This window comes from Coregonus clupeaformis, chromosome 2 (assembly GCF_020615455.1).
Source record: "Coregonus clupeaformis isolate EN_2021a chromosome 2, ASM2061545v1, whole genome shotgun sequence".
NCBI classification, from domain to species: Eukaryota; Metazoa; Chordata; class Actinopteri; order Salmoniformes; family Salmonidae; genus Coregonus; species Coregonus clupeaformis.
The window spans coordinates 6,646,294-6,667,684 of NC_059193.1; the positions used below are offsets into that span (position 1 = coordinate 6,646,294).

General features: G+C 43.3%; 2 protein-coding genes across 4 annotated transcripts; one reads left to right on the forward strand and one right to left on the reverse strand.

Annotated features, from left to right (window-relative positions):
• Positions 1-401: 401 nt before the first annotated feature.
• Positions 402-7,880, reverse strand: LOC121544908 (protein FAM199X). 2 transcript variants are annotated; one of them, XM_045226244.1, is made up of 7 exons: positions 7,735-7,880; positions 5,836-6,019; positions 5,499-5,718; positions 5,251-5,403; positions 5,005-5,166; positions 4,617-4,874; positions 402-1,797 (listed from the first exon to the last, which is right to left on the reverse strand). In XM_045226244.1, the coding sequence occupies exons 2-7, from the start codon at positions 6,003-6,005 to the stop codon at positions 1,621-1,623; spliced, it is 1,140 nt and encodes a 379-aa protein (XP_045082179.1). In that variant the 5' UTR covers positions 6,006-6,019; positions 7,735-7,880; the 3' UTR covers positions 402-1,620. The 2 variants fall into 2 exon arrangements, with proteins under 2 accessions (XP_045082179.1, XP_045082173.1); XM_045226238.1 differs by having other exon boundaries at positions 7,731-7,879.
• Positions 7,881-15,942: 8,062 nt separating this feature from the next.
• Positions 15,943-20,899, forward strand: commd5 (COMM domain containing 5). 2 transcript variants are annotated; one of them, XM_045205760.1, is made up of 7 exons: positions 15,944-16,261; positions 16,398-16,558; positions 16,692-16,720; positions 17,353-17,403; positions 19,083-19,178; positions 19,451-19,526; positions 20,216-20,899. In XM_045205760.1, the coding sequence occupies exons 1-7, from the start codon at positions 16,120-16,122 to the stop codon at positions 20,315-20,317; spliced, it is 657 nt and encodes a 218-aa protein (XP_045061695.1). In that variant the 5' UTR covers positions 15,944-16,119; the 3' UTR covers positions 20,318-20,899. The 2 variants fall into 2 exon arrangements, with proteins under 2 accessions (XP_045061698.1, XP_045061695.1); XM_045205763.1 differs by lacking the exon at positions 17,353-17,403 and having other exon boundaries at positions 15,943-16,261.
• Positions 20,900-21,391: the final 492 nt, after the last annotated feature.

Here is a 21,391-nt window from a genome sequence, read left to right on the forward strand (position 1 = left end):
TTGACCTTCAGTCTATGACAGAGGAAATTGATTTGCAATGAAGCTCAAATGATGAACTCCTTAGCCACCGCATCCTGTTACACAATGAAATACACTATTTTAGTCTTAACAAATGTCAGCCACAGAAGAAACCTGTTTATGTAATGACTAAGTATAGGCTAGTAAAATGAGGTGTAATAAAGTCATATTTAGCATGTTTTTTGTGAATACATTTCGGTTGTGTAATTCTAATTTGTCTCAAGAGATGTTGTATATTGCCCTTGTTAATGGCCAAGGTGTGAACACATCTTGGAAGACATTGCCCCCTTGTGGCCATTTGCATTGCAAAAGCCAATCTAGAAGTAGTTTATCAATTGATAAAGGTGATACCTCTAATGAAAACTAAAAGAAACAAAGGAAAATATGATGCATCGATGGCAATTTATTCCTCATTCTGCGTTACATTACTATTGAAACTGAGTTCTGGTATGCTTCTGTTCTGCAACACTATATTTCCAACACCTCGGGCAGGTCAGTAAATACATGGTTGTGACATACACAACAACTTATATAATTGGACTTCCAAGAAAGCAGCAACAAATACGTCCCATCTTGGTCCGTTGACCTTTCCTCCCCAGAATGAATGGTACAACAATTACAGAAATAGTTGTTTCATGGCTATTAATCATCTCTTTCATTCAAAATAAAGATATACTCACAATATCTAGTTGATCTATATTGTTTTCAGAATTACTTAAAAGCATAACTTTATACAGAAGTATAAGCAAACTAATGCTTCTAAGGTAAATACATTTTCTAATGTACAGCAGTTAGTGTTACCTGTTGAAGTTTAAAGAATAAAGCGTTCTACAGGATAGGACCAATAGCCAAGGAGTAAGCCAGGACATCATGAAATACCTTCCCATTCAAAGACAATGCAGTCATAGACATTTTCATGTCATTCAGCAACATAAAAATATCTCCCGTGTGCAATGCAATGGATATCTGCATTATTTTACATGTCATGCTCAACCCTAGACTCCATGCACAAAAGACATGGAAAATAAAAAGCTATGGAGAGTTGTTAGAGGCCAACACTGTATTACCATGTAACCATGTTGCATTTATGAATGTGTAAGCCTTCATATTTTAACTTAAAGGGGAAACTTGATGTAAAAACTGTTCTTTATGATTAACTGCATTTATACAAATTCAATAAAAACAAAAGAAGCTGTGTTAAGCATTTATAACTCATTATGCCAATGGTGATGACTTCCCATGCAGTGACTCAGTGTTCCCTCTATGCCTTCAAGATTAAATGAACCACAAAGAATTAGGAAGTTTAAGCTTATTTTAAGTTACATTTGGTCGTTTTACTTGAATACTCACATTCAATATTTGCCTCAGCAGAATCCTACTCCCAATGTTCATACATTAAGACATAAAGCTATGGAGAGAAAAAAGAGAACTAGAACCATTTTTGTGTGTGCAGGCGTCCAGATCTAAGGACATCAATTAGAACTCAAGAACGGTCCCAATTGGGCAGCTTTGCTTCAATATGACTGGGTGTGGGACCAGCTGTGACATTACTGGAGGATGTTATTGTGAGGCTTAGAGGGAACACTGACTCATTCATTCTTGTCACATCAAGACGTCGACCACGTCTTCTACACGGTCCTCCTCCTCTGTGACTTTGAGTGACAGCACCTCTTCGTTGAGGAACAGGCCACTCAGCCTCTCCTTGCGGGCCTGTCTCTGTTCCTTCAGCTGTCTCTTACGCAGGGCTTTCTGCTGCAGCTTCCTCTGCTTAGAGCGTTTCTACAACAAATAGGACAAGAAGATAAGAGATGTGTGGCAGTGGCACACCAAGCACACAACAAAGGCTCAGGCTACGGTTCCATGACTCAAATGTAGGCTAAATGGTTTTTACTTGAGGCAGGGGATCCATTTTCCATTATATCTGGTCACCTCATCTTACAGAAGGTCACCTACATTGAGAATATTTCCCCGTTATCGCTGCGCAAAACTACTAAACTGTAGGAGTGTGTACATATCAAATAGGAATCCATTTGAATACCTCGTGTAGAGTAATTCCCACCACGAGGTGACTGCAATAATTATGCAAGGAGGAATATATACATTGATGTCCCAATAAGTGACATATTTTTGGTTGTTTTGGCTCTGTACTCCAGCACTTTGGATTTTAAATGACACGATGACTATGAAGTTAAAATGTAGACTGTCAGCTTTAATTTGAGGGTATTTTTTAGAATATGCTTCTAAACACTTCTACATTAAATGTAACCTCATTCATTGTATCATTTCAAAGCCAACGTGCTGGAGTAGAGCTAAAACAAACTGTTTAAATATTTTTGAACCTCACTGCAGCCTTCAAAGTGAACGTTCGTTCATTGTGTTTTTTCACAATGCAGGTCTCCCGCTTTCCCTCTGGCTTGTCAACATCCTCCGTTTCAGTGTCAGTTTATTTTTTCCACTTGTCTGTGCCTCCCATCCGTGGTTCAGTAGCTAGTATACTAGCACAGTTTGTAGCATTTTTAAGCTAACTACTCGACCAGGCATACAATTACAGGAAGAAGAGGGAAGCAAAATTACGTCATCTAAATACTCCTCCCTGGTGGACTTCTTTAAAATCTATTCTAGGGAGATTAAAGCTAGTTAAACATAAAATACTGCGTAATACTGGATAAGATTTATTTTTGTATTACGCGAGATGCTGTTGGCGCTGGTAAATACTTTCTTCTGAGCTTCCCTGTCGAGGGAGATTTCCAAATCATTGGTCCAATTCTCTAGGGAGGATAGAGCATCACCCACTTCTGTCAGTTTTTTAAATACATTTTGGAAGTAATATTTCTTGAACTCCGGTTGTCTAAGAGAAATTGGCTTAGCTCTGATATACAGTGCATTCGGAAAGTATTCAGACCACTTGACGTTTTCCACATTTTGTTATGTTACAGCCATATTCTAAAATGGATTACATTATTTTTGTTCCTCAATCTACACACAATACCTCATCATGACAAAGCGAACAGGTCGGTAGACATTTTTGCACATTTATTAAAAATAAAAAACAGAAAAACCATATTTACATAAGTATTCAGACCCTTTGCTATGAGACTAGAAATTGAGCTCAGGTGCATTCTGTTTCCAATGATCATCCTTCAGATGTTTCTACAACTTGATTGGAGTCCACCTGTGGTAAATTCAATTGATTGGACATGATTTGGAAAGGCACACACCTGTCTATATAAGGTCCCACAGTGCATGTCAGAGCATAAACCAAGCCATGAGGTCGAAATAATTATCCGTAGAGCTCCGAAACAGGATTGTGTCGAGGCACAGATCTGGGGAAGGGTACCAAAAAAGGTTTGCAGCATTGAAGATCCCCAAGAACACAGTGGCCTCCATCGTTCTTAAATGGAAGAAGTCTGGAACCACCAAGACTCTTCCTAGAGCTGGCCGCCTGGCCAAACTGAGCAATCAGGGGAGAAGGGCCTTGGTCAGGAAGGTGACCAAGAACCCGATGGTCACTATGACAAAGCTCCAGAGTTCCACTGTGGAGATGGGAGAACCTTCCAGAAGGACAACCATCTCTGCAGCACTGGAACAATCTGGCCTTTATGGTAGTGGCCAGACAGAAGCCACTCCTCAGTAAAAGGCACATGACAGCCCGCTTGGAGTTTGCCAAAAGGCACCTAAAGACTCTCAGACCATGAGAAACAAGATTCTCTGGTCTGATGAAACCAAGATTCAACTCTTTGGCCTGAATGCCAAGCGTCACATCTGGAGGAAACCAGGCACCATCCCTACTTTGAAGCATGGTGGTGGCAGCATCATGGTGTGGGGATGTTTTTCAGCGGCATGGACTGGGACACTAGTCAGGATCGAGGGAAAGATGAACGGAGCAAAGTACAGAGAGATCCTTGATGAAAACCTGCTCCAGAGCACTCAGGACCTCAGACTGGGGAGAAGGTTCACCTTCCAACAGGACAACGACCCTAAGCACACAGCCAAGACAACGCAGGAGTGGCTTCGGGACAAGTCTTTGAATGTCCTTGAGTGGCACAGCCAGAGCCCGGACTTGAATACGATTGACCATCTCTGCAGAGACCTGAAAATAGCTGTGCAGTGACGCTCCCCATCCAATCTGACAGAGCTTGAGAGGATCTGCAGAGAAGAATGGGAGAAACTCCCCAAATACAGGTGTGCCAAGCTTGTAGCGTCATACACAAGACTAGAGGCTGTAATTGCTCCCAAAGGTGCTTCAACAAAGTATTGAGTAAAGGGTCTGAATACTTATGTAAATGTGATATTTCAGTATATATGTATTTTTTTTGCAAAGAAAAATAAAATTCCCTGTTTTTCTTGGTCATTATGGGGTATTGTGTGTAATTTATGAGGGGGAAAAACGATTTACTCCATTTTAGAATAAGGCTGTAATGTAACAAAATGTGTTAAAAGTCCAGGGGTCTGAATACTTTCAGAATGCACTGTATGTTGTTGCTTTGGGTCGAATTGCAATTTAGATTTAAGTAGCTGTTTAATCTGTATTGAAAACTTGAGGAGCTATTCAAAAGCCATAGTGAACTTTAACAGTCAGAGTGAAACCCCTTCCTTACCTTGGAGTCACGGATGCGCTCAGCGGCACTGGACAGGTTCCCGTCGCTGTGGGCACGGCTGATGTTAGCTGTGCTGCAGTTGGACGTGGAGCCTGTGGATCCGGTGGAGCTGCTGGCACTGCTGACCAAGCTAGCATTGCTGCTGCTTGCCCCACTCACCCCACTAGTGCTAGCACTGCTGTGGCCACTCCTCTTCCAGCTGTCCCGGGTGCTGCTGGGGCGCTGCCGCGGACTGTGCTCCCGGATGTAGTTCCTCACCTGGAGGATAGGAATGTTAAAGCTTCACACATCTGAAAAGTTTAATTATTTATTTATTTATATCAGAGTACACTGCACAGCACACAGTGTCACAATTTTAAAATGTTGTCATATTGTGCCATTCACTCACCTGTTTCAGTTTCTCATCTGTCAGGCAGTTGAGCTCAATTATGAACTCGCTGTCTGTAGGGGATATCTGTGCACACGGGTCAATGATCTTGATGATGTCCAACTGCTCTCGTAGCCCCATCTCTGTGCTGACCTTTCTGCTCAGATATTCAATATATTCCACCTGATAGAGAGATAAAGCATGTAACATCTGCAACCACTGCTTTATAATTCCTGGCATTGTGAATTTGAGAGCTGGTCTCCATACCTGTTCATCATTGGTCATAGCACTCCAGGGGAGCTCATCCAAATTTCTATGTGGTTTGGTCTTTCTATTGGAGGAGAGGCAAGGGGAGCTGGGAACACTGGGTATGATGTCAGAGAGCACATCACTTCCACTGGTTATGTCACTTCCAGGCAACTGTGGATAAACAAAAAACATTATTAACCCAAATGGAACAACCACCAACATAACTCGACAATAATATTTATGTTATCACATTGGGGGGGACATACCTGCCACTCAAATTCGCTGTCTGACCAGTCCCAGTAAGTGCTGATAGAGGAAGACACGTCACTGCAGACGCTGCCCTCCGGGAACAGGTCAAAGGAGGTGAACTCCTGGTCGTCCAAAAGGGAGTAGCAGTCCTCCTGGTCTCCCACGGAGACGGAGGAGAACAGCTCCTCACTGCATTCTGAGCTGGCCACACTGGTTCCACAAGAAGTCAGGTTCCATCTGAAAACAGTCAACAAAAGGGACATTTTGGTGTGGTTAGTTTAGCCTGTTACAATACTGTCTTGATTTAAAAAGTGGAATGCAAGTCAAAAACAAGTAGCTAGCCATCAGCCTTACCTGTTACTATGGAAGCGGCGTAGAGGGTCTGTCCGGTGACAAGAGGATAACTGACAGCCAAAGTCACTGACATCCAATGTGCCTGCCTCACTGATGTTCCCTCGCTGAGACAGCAGTAGTGGAAAGTGCTCCTCGGGAGAGAGGAATTTTTCGTAACGAGCCTCAGACATTTTGTTTTCTCCACCTGAGAAAAACAGTGGGAAATAAGTGTAATTAGAAAATGTTTCATAGTTAGCTAGCTAGCTAGCTGGACAAATGTTAAACAAGGCTCCTTTCACTTGGATAATTAAGCAGATTAGCTACCTACCTACATGACCAAAAGTATGTGGACACCTGCTCGTCGAACATCTCATTCCAAATTCATGGGCCTTAATATGGAGTTGGTCCCTCCTTTGCTGTTATAACAGCCTCCACTCTTCTGGGAAGGCTTTCAACTAGATGTTGGAACATTGCTGCAGGGACGTGCTTCCATTCAGCCACAAGAGCATTAGTGAGGTTGGGCACTGATGTTGGGCGATTAGGCCTGGCTCGCAGTCGGCGTTCCAATTAATCCCAAAGGCGTTTGATCAGGTTGAGGTCAGGGCTCTGTGCAGGCCAGTCAAGGTCTTCCACACCGATCTCAACAAACCATTTCTGTTTGGACCTCGCTTTGTGCACAGGGGCATTGTCATGCTGAAACAGGAAAGGGCCTTCCCCAAACTGTTGCCAAAGTTGGAAGCACATAATCGTCTAGAATGTCATTGTATGCTGTAGCGTTAAGATTTCCCTTCAATGGAACTAAAGGGCCTCGCCCGAACCATGAAAAACAGCCCCAGACTATTATTCCTCGTCCACCAAACTTTACAATAGGCACTATGCATTGGGGCAGGTAGTGTTCTCCTGGCATTCGACCAAACCTAGATTAGTCTGTCGGACCGTCAGATGGTGAAGCGTGATTCATCACTCCAGAGTCCAATGGCGGCGAGTTTACACCACTCCAGCCGACGCCTGGCATTGCTCATGGTGATCTTAGGCTTGTGTGTGGCTGCTCGGCCGTGGAAACCCATTTCATGAAGCTCCCAACGAACAGTTCTTGCGCTGACATTGCTTCCAGAGGCAGTTTGGAAATCGGTAGTGAGTGTTGCAAAATACAATTTTTACACACTACCTGCTTCAGCACTCGGTGGTCCTGTTTGTGTGGCCTACCACTTCGCAGCTGAGCCGTTGTTGTTCCTAGGCATTTCCACTTCATAATAACATAACTTACAGTTGACCTGGGCAGCTCTAGCAGGGCAGAAATGTGACGAACTGACTTGTTGGAAAGGTGCCACGTTGAAAGTCACTGCTCTTCAGATCAGTAAATCAATTTTACTGCCAATGTTTGTCTAGAGATTGCATGGCTGTGTGCTCGACTTTATACACCTGTCGGCAATGGGTGTAGCTGAAATAGCCGAATCCACTCATTTTAAGGTGTGTCCACATTCTTTTGTACATATAGTGAATCTATCTGAGCTTGGTTGGCAAGCGTAGCGACTAGCGGTCTGTTAACAAAACATTGCTAACAACGGCTAACTATCTAGTTAGCTAGCTTCCCAAGCAAGCTTCCGAGTTGGTTAGCGTCAGTTAACTAACAAGGTAACTTTACAGTAGATAGCTAACTTGTTCATTTCAAGTGTTAACGACATGGTACATGCTAATTATCTAGTTAGCTAGTTCTTTTGGGACAAAAAATACAACAATTTTGAAGGCAAACAACGAGGCCTCGTTAGCGTTAGCTAAATCCTCTGCGAAATCGAAAAGGCAGAGAGCTAACGTTAGCTGGCTTGTTCGAGATAATCCATTAGCAAATAATACGCCCAACATTATTTGCCGCGGAACATCTTGCCAGGTCGAAAGAAGTTGACCAAGCAACAAACCTGCCGTTGTTCAAAGAAAAACAGTTATTTCCTCCTCCATTTGCAAATTCCCCTCGCCGAGCAAATTCTTTTGACAACACTACGCAACTTCGCAATCACACACACGTCAATTCGACGCTTTGAAAACTACTGCGCCCCCTTGAAAATAGGAAGTAGATTCGTCTTCTTGTCCTTCTTCTGTGGATTTTATATGGCGGATGGCAACCAACTTTAAGGTGCATTACCGCCACCAACTGGACTGGAGTGTGGACCAGAGACCGTGAAGTTATAAATCCTACCCAATAATCTCGTCTCCCTAAGGAAACTAAAGACATAATTAAATACTAAATCCCCTGAAGATTTTCCCCAGCAGTTCACTTAATCCTGACTCTTCAATCCCATTACTCCACTCCTCAAATCTAATAACAATCACTCCCTTTCACTCACATTTCTGGCACTGAAATAGAACATGTTCCACTGTCTCCATCTCCTCCTGACAATGATCACACCTCCCAGTCAGATGTCTCCCCACCCCTTTCAATGTGCCTTGTGTGTCCCAGTCTCAGCCTTGGGACTACACTTTCCTTCCTTCTCTCTCTGCCTGAGGACCTCCCTGCCCCCACCTTTTCCTGGATCTTATACAGGCGTCTTCCCTTTCTCTCCCTGTTCCACAATCCTTGCCACTTATTTTTTAACCACTGTTCTTATTAATCCCTTGGCTTCTGCTTTACTGATTGACAATTCCATCTCAACATTAGGATGTTTAAGAGCCTGTTTGGCAATAATATCAATTTCCTCATTCCCCTCTACTCCCACATGAGCTGGTACCCAGAGGAACATCACAAATAACCCCCATGTTTCACCCTATACAAACACTGCAAAACCTCATACAATACATCCTGTCTGCTCTGAGACACACATGAATTTAAACTCATCAGTGCTGCACAGCAGTCGGAGCAGATGACTACCCTGTCTGGCCACACCTCCTCCACCCACTCTGCAGCTAATAGTATGGCCAACAACACCATTGTGTAAACAGATAAATGATTTGTTGCTCATTTCGTCACTGCCACCTTAAAATCAGAAACACTAAAAGCTGCTCTTGTCCTCCCTGTTTTAGGATCCTTAGATCCATCTGTGAATATATTCAAGAAAGCATAGTATTGTGTTCTTAAATGTTCACTTACAACTGAATCTACTCCTTCCTCAACATCTCTTACCCTCTCAAGCATCTTCTTCTTCTGTTCTTCTTCTGTGGGTTTTATGGCAGACTACAACCCAAAAAGGTGTATTGCCTCCACCAATTGGACGGGTTGAAAAACCAAAACAAGGTAAAAAATAAAATCCATATGTGATAGGAAAACTAACTTAATCCACCCAAATAAAATAGTACATTGACAAAAACAAAACAAAACTCCCACTTCTTCCTTCTTTCAAATCTCCATATCTCCCTTCTCCGGCTCTAGGGCCTGAGAGGGTGGTACGGCTTGTGACAATATTCCATGTAACTCCTCAGCCGCCGAGAAATCTTTTAGTCCCAGGAACCGCTCCGCCGCTTCCACAATGATATCTATCTTCCCGGACCTTCTCTCCACCTTGGCAGTGCCATTAATCACCATAGCTTTAAAGGCCACAAAGTCCACCTTATTAACCTTTCAAATGTCAGGGTCCTGCTGGTGAAAGACATCCCATGCATCCTGCAGTGAAGGCCTATGCACCACCATGGACTCTTCAGGAGCACCATTCAAACCCTCAACCCTTTTAACAGCTGCTGCATATGAAATGCTCTGGATAGCCCTGACTTTGGACACCTCATTCTCTTTCACCCTTGTCGGGCAATCGAAAGATGTAGCTTCATGGTTCCCACCACAATTGCAACATGTCACATGTTCCTCACTTTTAAAACACATGATATGATCTTTTCCACAACTTGGACATCTCGGCTTCTCCCTTCTGCAAACACTTGAAAAATAACCAAAAGCTTTACAATTATCACACTGCATTTGTATGGGATAAATGCTCTAACTCCGTAGTTTATATACACCAACTGGATTTGAGTAGGGAGCGACTCCATATCAAAAAACAAAAGAACAGATAGACTTCACTTTTTCAACATACGATTCATCCAACGTGCATCAATCACTCCAGGAATATTTTTAATCTCTTCAAAATCGACTTCCCACGAGACGCCAGATATAACCCCCCTGTTCCTAAGAGACACACACGAGACTTCAAACTGATCAAATCGGGTGAGACGCAACGCACGTTCCTTCTGATCCGCAGAAGCACAAACAAATCTAAACAAGCCCGCCTCTCGTGATCCTCCCCGCCTTCACTTTACCCAACACTCTCCACCAGTTTGGATATCTCAAATGGTTTCTTCAAGATTGGTAATCTGTACAGCTGCTCCTCATTAACAAACCGTACTCCTAATAGACACGAAGGGACATTCTCATCACTGTACACTGCTTTACTCCGTTTCCATTCTTTTGGACAGTACTCCAATTCTCCTTGATTCTACCGCCATTGCATTCAGAATCCACTTCATCGTCCGCTTCCGCCATCGTCTTTCCGTCCGACGTTCTACCCTCTCCACAAGAGGATGTAGATGGCATGTCACGGAAAATACTACTATAAGCACAAATAGAACAATGAGACAGATATTTCACCGAACGTATAAATCTGAAGCATCCCCTTGGCGTTTCCAATCACTACCAAAAGTGAGAGGAAGCCCAGAGGGCAGTGGGAGAAGGAAAGAGTTTTACATTTATGTCATTTAGCAGACGCTCTTATCCAGAGCGACTTACAGTTAGTGAGTGCATACATTTTTTTTTTTTTCATACTGGCCCCTTGTGGGAATCGAACCCACAACCCTGGCGTTGCAAACGCCATGCTCTACCAACTGCTTCTAAGCAGATCACTGGATCCATAGTTCCCCTACCCTTCCTGAACCCACTCTGATGTGGCATACTAGCCCTCTGCTCTCCAGGAAGTAAATTAGCCTCTCCGTAATCATACGTTCCATAATCTTACATACATGTGATGTTAAAGCTCTTGGCCGATTACTTGTTGGCTTCGTTGGATCCTTCCCGGGCTTCCGGATTGGTACCACTACTGCCTCCTTCCAACTGCCTGGTAGTTTCCCCTCCTCCCTAACTCTGTTGTACAACACCAATACCTTATCCTGTGCCTCATCACTAAGATGGGCCAACATAACATAACATAGCACACCTCATCTTTCCCAGGTGAAGTTAACCCACCCTTACCTATTTCTCTTTTCACCTCTGCCCTGGTAAATGGTGCACTCAACGCATAATTTACATCCTCCAGGATGCTCCTCTCTCGTGTTCTCTCTCCCCCTCTGCCCCTCCTCTGACAGATTTGCGGAGTTATGCACTTGGACAAATGCTTTGGCCATCATCTCTCCTTTCTCCTCATCTGTTACTGCCACATCCTTCCCACTCGTCAACACTGGATAATCCCATTCCCTTCTGATCCCACTCATCCTCTTAATCATCCTCCACACTTCTCCCACAGGTGTCGCCCTTCCAATGGTGTCACAGAACCGATGCCAACATGACCTCTTGCCTGACGGATAGTTCTCACTATGGCCTGGGCCTGGTTATACTGAATCAGATGTTGGAAGTTATGCGTCCTTTTCAGTACTCTAAATGACCCTGTTCCTAATCCTCACCATTGCCCCACATTCCTCCGTCCACCATGGGACTGCTTTCCTCCTCCTCCTCCTCCTCCTCCCTGAACTCTTAGGTATAGCCTCAGTAGCTGCCCCCACTAACGCTGTTCTCACCCAGTTATTCATACTATCTACATCCCCTCTCATATCCACCCGAGCCATCACCTGCTCACTCAGCTCCTGAAACTGATCGAAGGCGTTTCCTAACAGAAATATGCAAATATATGCAAGAACACTCCAATTGGATCTCGCTAGCTCGTGCTTGGCTCTGCCCACCTCCTTGCTTGTTCTGACCCCTATGACTAATTTGTCTTGGTTTGGTTATACAAATCTTTGCTACACAGTACCAGTCATAATACACAAATCAAATCAAATCAAATCAAATTTTATTGGTCACATGCGCCGAATACAACAGGTGCAGACATTACAGTGAAATGCTTACTTACAGCCCTTAACCAACAGAGCATTTATTTTAAACAAAAAAGTAAGAATAAAACAACAACAAAAAAGTGTTGAGAAAAAAAGAGCAGAAGTAAAAATAAAGTGACAGTAGGGAGGCTATATATACAATAGAATAAAGTGACAGTAGGGAGGCTATATATACAGGGGGTACCGTTGCATAGTCAATGTGCGGGGGCACCGGCTAGTTGAGGTAGTTGAGGTAATATGTACATGTGGGTAGAGTTAAAGTGACTATGCATAAATACTTAACAGAGTAGCAGCAGCGTAAAAAGTATGGGGTGGGGGGGCAGTGCAAATAGTCCGGGTAGCCATGATTAGCTGTTCAGGAGTCTTATGGCTTGGGGGTAGAAGCTGTTGAGAAGTCTTTTGGACCTAGACTTGGCACTCCGGTACCGCTTGCCGTGCGGTAGCAGAGAGAACAGTCTATGACTAGGGTGACTGGAGTCTTTGACAATTTTGAGGGCCTTCCTCTGACACCGCCTGGTATAGAGGTCCTGGATGGCAGGGAGCTTTGCCCCTGTGATGTACTGGGCCGTACGCACTACCCTCTGTAGTGCCTTGCGGTCAGAGGCCAAGCAGTTGCCATACCAGGCGGTGATGCAACCAGTCAGGATGCTCTCGATGGTGCAGCTGTAGAATTTTTTGAGGATCTGAGGACCCATGCCAAATCTTTTTAGTCTCCTGAGGGGGAATAGGCTTTGTCGTGCCCTCTTCACGACTGTCTTGGTGTGTTTGGACCATGATAGTTCGTTGGTGATGTGGACACCAAGGAACTTGAAGCTCTCAACCTGTTCCACTACAGCCCCGTCGATGAGAATGGGGGCGTGCTCAGTCCTCTTTTTTTTCCTGTAGTCCACAATCATCTCCTTTGTCTTGGTCACGTTGAGGGAGAGGTTGTTGTCCTGGCACCACACGGCCAGATCTCTGACCTCCTCCCTATAGGCTGTCTCATCGTTGTCGGTGATCAGGCCTACCACTGTTGTGTCGTCGGCAAACTTAATGATGGTGTTGGAGTCGTGCCTGGCCATGCAGTCATGGGTGAACAGAGAGTACAGGAGGGGACTGAGCACGCACCCCTGAGGGGCCCCCGTGTTGAGGATCAGTGTGGCAGATGTGTTGTTACCTACCCTTACCACCTGGGGGCGGCCCGTCAGGAAGTCCAGGATCCAGTTGCAGAGGGAGGTGTTTAGTCCCAGGATCCTTAGCTTAGTGATGAGCTTTGAGGGCACTATGGTGTTGAATGCTGAGCTGTAGTCAATGAATAGCATTCTCACGTAGGTGTTCCTCTTGTCCAGGTGGGAAAGGGCAGTGTGGAGTGCGATAGAGATTGCATCATCTGTGGATCTGTTGGGGCGGTATGCAAATTGGAGTGGGTCTAGGGTTTCTGGGATTATGCTGTTGATGTGAGCCATGACCAGTCTTTCAAAGCACTTCATGGCTACAGACGTCAGTGCCACGGGTCGGTAGTCATTTAGGCAGGTTATCTTAGAGTTCTTGGGCACGGGGACTATGGTGGTCTGCTTGAAACATGTTGGTATTACAGACTCAGTCAGGGACATGTTGAAAATGTCAGTGAAGACACTTGCCAGTTGGTCAGCACATGCTCGGAGTACACGTCCTGGTAATCCGTCTGGCCCTGCGGCCTTGTGAATGTTGACCTGCTTAAAAGTCTTACTCACATCGGCTACGGAGAGCGTGATCACATAGTCGTCCGGAACAGCTGGTGCTCTCATGCATGCTTCAGTGTTGCTTGCCTCGAAGCGAGCATAGAAGTGGTTTAGCTCGTCTGGTAGGCTTGTGTCACTGGGCAGCTCACACCTACTCATTCAAGGGTTTTTCTTTATTTTTACTATTTTCTACATTGTAGAATAATAGTGAAGACATCAAAACTATGAAATAACACATATGGAATCATGTAGTAACCAAAAAAGTGTTAAACAAATCAAAATATATTTTATATTTCAGATTCTTCAAATAGCCACCCTTTGCCTTGATGACAGCTTTGCACACTCTTGGCATTCTCTCAACCAGCTTCACCTGGAATGCTTTTCCAACAGTCTTGAAGGAGTTCCCACATATGCTGAGCACTTGTTGGCTGCTTTTCCTTCACTCTGCTGTCCGACTCATCCCAAACCATCTCAATTGGGTTGAGGTCGGGGGATTGTGGAGGCCAGGTCATCTGATGCAGCACTCCATCACTCTCCTTCTTGGTAAACTAGCCCTTACACAACCTGGAGGTGTGTTGTGTCATTGTCCTGTTGGTATGACACAACACACAACCAGATGGGATGGTGTATCGCTGCAGAATGCTGTGGTAGCCATGCTGGTTAAGTGTGCCTTGAATTCTAAATAAATCACAGAGAGTGTCACCAGCAAAGCACCTCCTCCTCCATGCTTTAAGGTGGGAACTACACATGCGGAGATCATCCGTTCACCCACACCACTTCTCACAAAGACACGGCGAATGGAACCAAAAATCTCAAATTTGCAATGGTCTAATGTCCATTGCTGGTGTTTCTTGGCCCAAGCAAGTATCTTCTTATTATTGGTGTCCTTTAGTAGTGGTTTCTTTGCAGCAATTTGACCATGAAGGCATGATTCACACAGTCAGTTCTGAGCAGTTGATGTTGAGATGTGTCTGTTACTTGAACTCTGTGACTATAATGAACTTATCCACTGCAGCAGAGCTAACTCTGGGTCTTTCATTCCTGTGGTGGTCCTCATGAGAGCCAGTTTCATCATAGCTCTTGGTTGTTTTTGTGACTGCACTTGAAGAAACTTTAAAAGTTCTTGAAATGTTCTGTATTGACTGACCTTCATGTCTTAAAGTAATGATGGACTGTCATTTCTCTTTGCTTATTTGAGCTGTTCTTGCCATAATATGGACTTGGTCTTTTACCAAATAGGGCTATCCTCTGTATAACCCCACTACCATGTCACAACACAACTAATTGACTCAAACGCATTAAGAAGTAAATCAATTCCACAAATTAACTTTTAAGAAGGCACACCTGTTAATTGAAATGCATTCCAGGTGACTACCTCATGAAGCTGGTTGAGAGAATGCCAAGAGTGTGCAAAGCTGTCATCAAGGCAAAGGGTGGCTATTTGAAGAATCTCAAATATTCTACAATGTAAAAAATAGTAAAAATAAAGAAAAACCCTTGAATGAGTAGGTGTGTCCAAACTTTTGACTGGTAGTGTACATGTGAACTCCTTTTCTTTCCTATATTCCTTTCCTCTCTCCCTTTCCTTTCCTCGTTCCCTACCTCCCTTTCCTCTCCTCCTTCCCTATCTCCCTTTCCTTAACTTTTTTCCTAGCTAGGAAAGGAGGAAAATCAAGGGTTAGAAAAGGAGGAAAGGAAGCTAGAAAGGAGGGAAATAAAGGGAGTCGCGGTCTTTGTGGAGCGACGGGTAACAGTGCTTCGAGGGTGACTGTTGTCAATGTGTGCAGAGGGTCCCTGGTTCAAGCCCAGGTAGGGTCGAGGAGAGGGACGGAAATAAAACTGTTACATAAATATAACCTATTTTTGTAGCCCCGTGTAGCTCAGTTGGTAGAGCATGTCGCTTGCAACGCCAGGGTTGTGGGTTCGATTCCCACAGGGGGCCAGTATGAAAAAATAAAATAAAAATAATAAGTGTGTCTGGATAAGAGTGTCTGCTAAATGACAAAAAAAAAAAAAAAAGCTAGGAAAGGTATCTAGGGAATAAAATGGAGGAAATGAAAGGAAGCTAGGAAAGGAAGTTAGGAAGGATTTTTTTTTATAAAGATGTTTTATTGTCACATACACCGGATATGTGCAGGGAAATTAATCACAGGCTATGCTGTGGGGCTGCAGATGGATGCCTCTCGGTTGGGAGGTTGGAAGGGATTATGGAGATGCAGGAGGGTTTGTTTTTGTTAAAAGTTAGTAGGGCTCTTTTTAGTTACTTAGTAGTACAGGATTAGGTAGGAGGGTTTCATAGATGTATTTTTTTGTGTTTGTTTGTTTTATTTTATTCTAAAGTCTGTAAACTATGCTTGACCACACCCTTCAGTACAGTAGGAGGCGGCAGGCACCTTTAACGTTTATTTGCAGACCGCCATTAGAAGAAGAAGAAGGCATATCATGTGATCTACCATTACGGAAATGGTCTGGAATAAATAAACCGAGAAACTAGTCAGCTAGCCAGGTCAAATACATCATCATTTGAAAATAAGTTACACTAATGTAGGTGTGTTCGAGAAGTTTAGCTATATATATATGAATTATCATGTCTTCAAGCCATGCCAAAGTCGCGGTTGGTGTATCCAAAGACTCGAGTTTTTTGGGAGGAAGGATACCATCGGAAATCGAAATCATGGCTAAACAGCTGAAGGATTTAGACCAAGAAATGTTTAGAAAAATACTGAAAGGTTGGTTATTAAATTGCATGCCATTAACTTAGGTATATTGTTAAATTAATTAGTTTCCATTTCTCTCTCTCTCCCCGGTTTGTCCACATACACACGTTAACCATTTTGACATCACTTTTCTTGTGTCTATTCCCAGCGGTGGTGAATGCTATTGAGGGCAAGGACTGCAGAGAAGCAATGAAGGCTATTGCGGAAAATGCTGCCCTCCCTGAAGAACGGTTGAGTTATGTTGTGGCTGGAATGTACAGACTCCTAAAAGAGGCATTACGTATCCCCACATCATCTTTAAAACAAGAGGTAAGGAACTGGTTGTTGTTATGTTGTATTAAAACCATACTCTCATACACAATGCTCAGGTTGGATTTCTAGACAACGTCTGATTTCATGACTCCTTCATAACGTCTACAATAAAATGTTTTACCTCTTCTAGGTCTTCAAAGAAGATCTAAGGGAACTAAAGTAGGTTCTTCCATGTGTCACCTTCAGCACCTCATCACATCTCAAAGCTGTGAAGCATCACAGTTTATCTTGCCTATATCAAGGAATTTAACAACTACTTACAATAGGCCAGGGATCATCAACTAGATTCAGCCACGGATGGTAGGGGGCCTAATTACAAATAATTTGTAGACCGTAAATTGTCCGCAAGAAGCCCAAACAGATATTTGACCAAAACATAATCATTTCAAACCCTGCTTGTATTTATATACGATCACGTGTCTCTCTGTTTTTACAGTCTATTATTTGCTCAGAGAACTTAGGGGGCCAAATAAAACCACCCACGGGCTAAATTCGTCCTGCGGGCCGCCAGTTGGGGAACCCTGCAATAGGCAATCCAAGAACCCCATAATTTGTTTATAACAGAAGGAGCTGGCAGTATATTAGATCACACACATTACAAAATGTCAGTGTGTAAATGACCCCAAAGGTTTTTTTGTGTTTTTTTTTGTTGCATTTATCGTAATATGAAACACTGACTATACACTTGGCAGTCTACATTATTCAAAGCAATGATTCATACTGTACCATCAAAATATTATATGGAAATGTTTTGAATTGTTTTCAGCTGACATTCCATTCTTTCATTGTAGGATAGCTGAGGAATTCATCATAGACTTTGCAAGTGTGGTGTTTGGCAATCGGTATGTTGACTGTTATGGCTTAACATTAGCCTATAGTCCCACAATTAATTTTGTTGTTATACAGTGCATTCGGAAAGTATTCAGACCCCTTCCCTTTTTCCACATTTTGTTACGTTACAGCCTTATTCTAAAATGGATTAAATAGATTTATTTCCTCATCGATCTACACACAGTACCCCATAATGACAAAGCAAAAACAGGTTTTTAGAAATGTTTGCAAATGTATTCAAAATAAACAACATAAATACCTTATATACATAACTATTCAGACCCTTTGCTATGAGACTCGAAGTTGAGCTCAGGTGAATCCTGTTTCCATTGATCATCCTTGAAATGTTTCTACAATTTGATTGGAGTCCACCTGTGGTAAATTCAATTGATTGGACATGATTTGGAAAGGCACACACCTGTCTATAAGGTCCCACAGTTGACAGTGCATGTCAAAGCAAAAACCAAGCCATGAAGTCGAAGGAATTGTCAGAAGAGCTCCGAGACAGGATTGTGTTGAGGCACAGATCTGGGGAAGGGTACCAAAGAATGTCAGCAGCATTGAAGGTCCCCAAGAAGACTGTGGCCTCCATCATTGTTAAAGGGAAGAAGTTTGGAACCACCAAGACCCTTCCTAGAGCTGGCCGCCCGGCCAAACTGAGCAATCTGGGGAGAAGGGCCTTGGTCAGGGAGGTGACCAAGAACCCGATGGTCACTCTGACAGAGCTCCAGAGTTCCTCTGTGGAGATGGGAAAACCTTCCAGATGGACAACCATCTCTGCAGCACTCCACCAAATCAGGCCTTTATGGTAGAGTGGCCAGACGGAAGCCACTCCTCAGTAAAAGGCACACGACAGCCCGCTTGGAGTTTGCCAAAAGGCACCTAAAGGACTCTCAGACCATGAGAAACAAGATTCTCTGGTCTGATGAAACCAAGATTGAACTCTTTGGCCTGAATGCCAAGCGTCACGTCTGGAGGAAACCTGGCACCATCCCTACAGTGAAGCGTGGTGGCAGCATCATGCTGTGGGGATGTTTTTCAGCAGCAGGAACTGGGAGACTAGTCAGGATCGAGGGAAAGATGAACGGAGCAAAGAACAGTAGCCCAGCCAGATCCCGGACTTGAACCCGATCGAACATCTCTGGAGAGACCTGAAAATTTGCTGTGCAGCGACGCTCCCCATCCAACCTGTCAGAGCTTGAGCGGATCTGCAGAGAAGAATGGGAGAAACTCCCTAAATACAGGTGAGCCAAGGTTATAGCGTCAGACCCAAGAAGACTTGAGGCTGTAATCGCTGCCAAAGGTGCTTTAACAAAGTACTGAGTAAAGGGTCTGAATACTTATGTAAATGTAATATTTTATTTTATACATTTGCAAAAATGTCTAAAAACCAGTTTTTGCTTTGTCATTATGGGGTATTGTGTGTAGATTGATAAGGGGGGAAAAACAATGTAATCAATTTATGAATCGGGCTGTAACGTAACAACATTTTGAAAAAAATCAAGGGGTCTGAATACTTTCCGAATGCACAAAATGACAAACTTCATGAAAAGGTTATTTATTTCTTAAACTAAAATCCAGGTTTTCCAGCACTTAAGTGGTGGGTTTATTGTGCACAGAGAAACCTGTGGTGCTGACTCTGATTGTGGATCAGCTCACTGTCCCTTGCTTTCACTGTGTTTGTTTTCAGACGAACAACACTGGAGGCAGTGACTATGCAGCAGGGGCCTCGATTACCCTCCCTTAAGGATTTTAGATGGAGAGTGGATGTGGCCATTTCAACAAGGTACACTATACTTTCTTCACTATAACATAGGAGGGTCAACTTTTTGAAGGAGAAATTGAACAGAGAGAATTAAACTGAGAAAATATTGTGAGAACTGTAAATGTCCATGAAATGCATGCAGTGTTATCATTATATAGTAGTACAATAAATGGTTTGATAAATAGTAAACACATTTCATTATTGTGTAGTGAGAATTTAAAAATAAAACATAATTGCTTAAAGGCTCTGATTTAATAATACATGCATCACATAGTCTGTTGTTTTCTTGGAAGCTCCCTAGCTCGTGCCTTGCAGCCCTCCATTTTAATGCAGATGAAGCTCTCAGATGGAAAGGCCCATCGCTTTGAGGTAAAAATACTGTAACAACTTGCTGGTTATGGCTTTGATATGCATGTCTCCTCACAACTGGCTTACAAGGGTGAGGTTGATTTTAAGTTTGTCTAATGCATATAAAGATTGTTACGTGTAATTACTCAGCCTGTAATTATGTAGGCTTATCACAGTTGTAAGTAGGTTACTATGTAACAGTGTGTCCCTGCATTATACAACTGTAGCGACGACATGGTTTAGACTAGAGAATATGGTTAACATCTGTTTGAGACTATCAACATCTTATGGTGAAGGATTATGATATAACTGTCTGGTATTTCCAACACTTCCCTCAAACATAAATATTGTACTGTGTTCAAACAAGCGATCAGACATTGCATTTATTCCATAGTCCATTTGTATGACAGAGCTTGGTATCAGCATTCATAGTGTTAATAAGTGTTATTTCCTTCAATACAATTGGGTAATTTAAAGGTAGACTCAGCGATATGACCTAGATGCAGAAAGAAAACAGCATAGTTGATCAATTTCTACAACAACTAAGAGCGTTGAAGCGCGAGGCTCAACTTCTCAGCTGTTTTGGTCCCGTGGCTACCATGTTGTAAAAGCGTGAAGCGAACCCGTGCACATGCGCAGATACTGTGTGATGGCGAAGTTGTGCATCTCACTCATCGCAGTATCTGCGTGCTGCTTTTGTTTCTCTCTAGGTGCCTGTTTCCAAGTTTCAAGAACTCCGGTACAACGTTGCGCTTATTCTTAAAGAGATGAATGATCTGGAGAAGAGAAGCGTTTTGAAGATTCAAGATTAACTGAGCATGTCAGTAAGGTTATTAAAGGCCAGTAAGTGGTTTCATCAGGCAGGGTTTCTGCCATAAAACGGATTTATATCATTTTGACATGTCATGTGTAGATATTAAATATGATCAATTGTACAAAAATGGGTGTTGTGTTATTTTAAATATCAAATGTTTTTATTAGCATTTGACTTAATAAGGGTGTTAACGGTAAATGTATTGTTTGTGTGTTTTATAATCATCTGGTTACTTAAAGTTCAGTTCAAAGTAAAGTTGACCTAGAATTGCTAAGGTGACATGGGGAAAAGTTATGGGTCAGCCACAGGATTTAGGCTAAACCTCATCCAGGCCTAGACGAACTGACTGGGTTACACCGATGACCCACTTTCAGAGTCACTGTAAAAGAAGGTTGACCTGTCTGAAAATGGGATTGAGTTAATTTGCAAGCTCAGACGACCAACCTGTGTGGAGGAATTTGGGTAACCGCGTAACCCCCTAACTGTCTTTAGTCCTTGATTAAGAACACATTGTCCATGTAATACTGCCTGTAGCACAATGCCTAATGAATGTGTCACATTAGTAAAACAAGCTCAAGAATTTGTAATTTACATTTACATTTACGTCATTTAGCAGACGCTCTTATCCAGAGCGACTTACAAATTGGTGCATTCACCCTATAGCCAGTGGGATAACCACTTTACAAATTTTTTTATTTTATTATTATTTTTTGGGGGGGGTAGAAGGATTACTTTATCCTATCCCAGGTATTCCTTAAAGAGGTGGGGTTTCAAATGTCTCCGGAAGGTGGTGAGTGACTCCGCTGTCCTGGCGTCGTGAGGGAGCTTGTTCCACCATTGGGGTGCCAGAGCAGCGAACAGTTTTGACTGGGCTGAGCGGGAACTATGCTTCCGCAGAGGAAGGGGAGCCAGCAGGCCAGAGGTGGATGAACGCAATGCCCTCGTTTGGGTGTAGGGACTGATCAGAGCCTGAAGGTACGGAGGTGCCGTTCCCCTCACAGCTCCGTAGGCAAGCACCATGGTCTTGTAACGGATGCGAGCTTCAACTGGAAGCCAGTGGAGTGTGCGGAGG

Excerpts from the sequence above, each read along its gene's own strand:
- commd5 (XM_045205760.1), top strand. The coding sequence starts at position 16,120 with ATGTCTTCAAGCCATGCCAAAGTCGCGGTTGGTGTATCCAAAGACTCG. Across the intron at positions 16,721-17,352 it reads GAAGATCTAAGGGAACTAAA|GATAGCTGAGGAATTCATCA; the intron begins GTAGGTTCTTCC and ends CTTTCATTGTAG. Across the intron at positions 17,404-19,082 it reads AGTGTGGTGTTTGGCAATCG|ACGAACAACACTGGAGGCAG; the intron begins GTATGTTGACTG and ends GTTTGTTTTCAG.
- LOC121544908 (XM_045226244.1), bottom strand. The coding sequence starts at position 6,005 with ATGTCTGAGGCTCGTTACGAAAAATTCCTCTCTCCCGAGGAGCACTTT. Across the intron at positions 5,719-5,835 it reads CGCCGCTTCCATAGTAACAG|ATGGAACCTGACTTCTTGTG; the intron begins GTAAGGCTGATG and ends GACTGTTTTCAG. Across the intron at positions 4,875-5,004 it reads CAGATGAGAAACTGAAACAG|GTGAGGAACTACATCCGGGA; the intron begins GTGAGTGAATGG and ends CCTATCCTCCAG.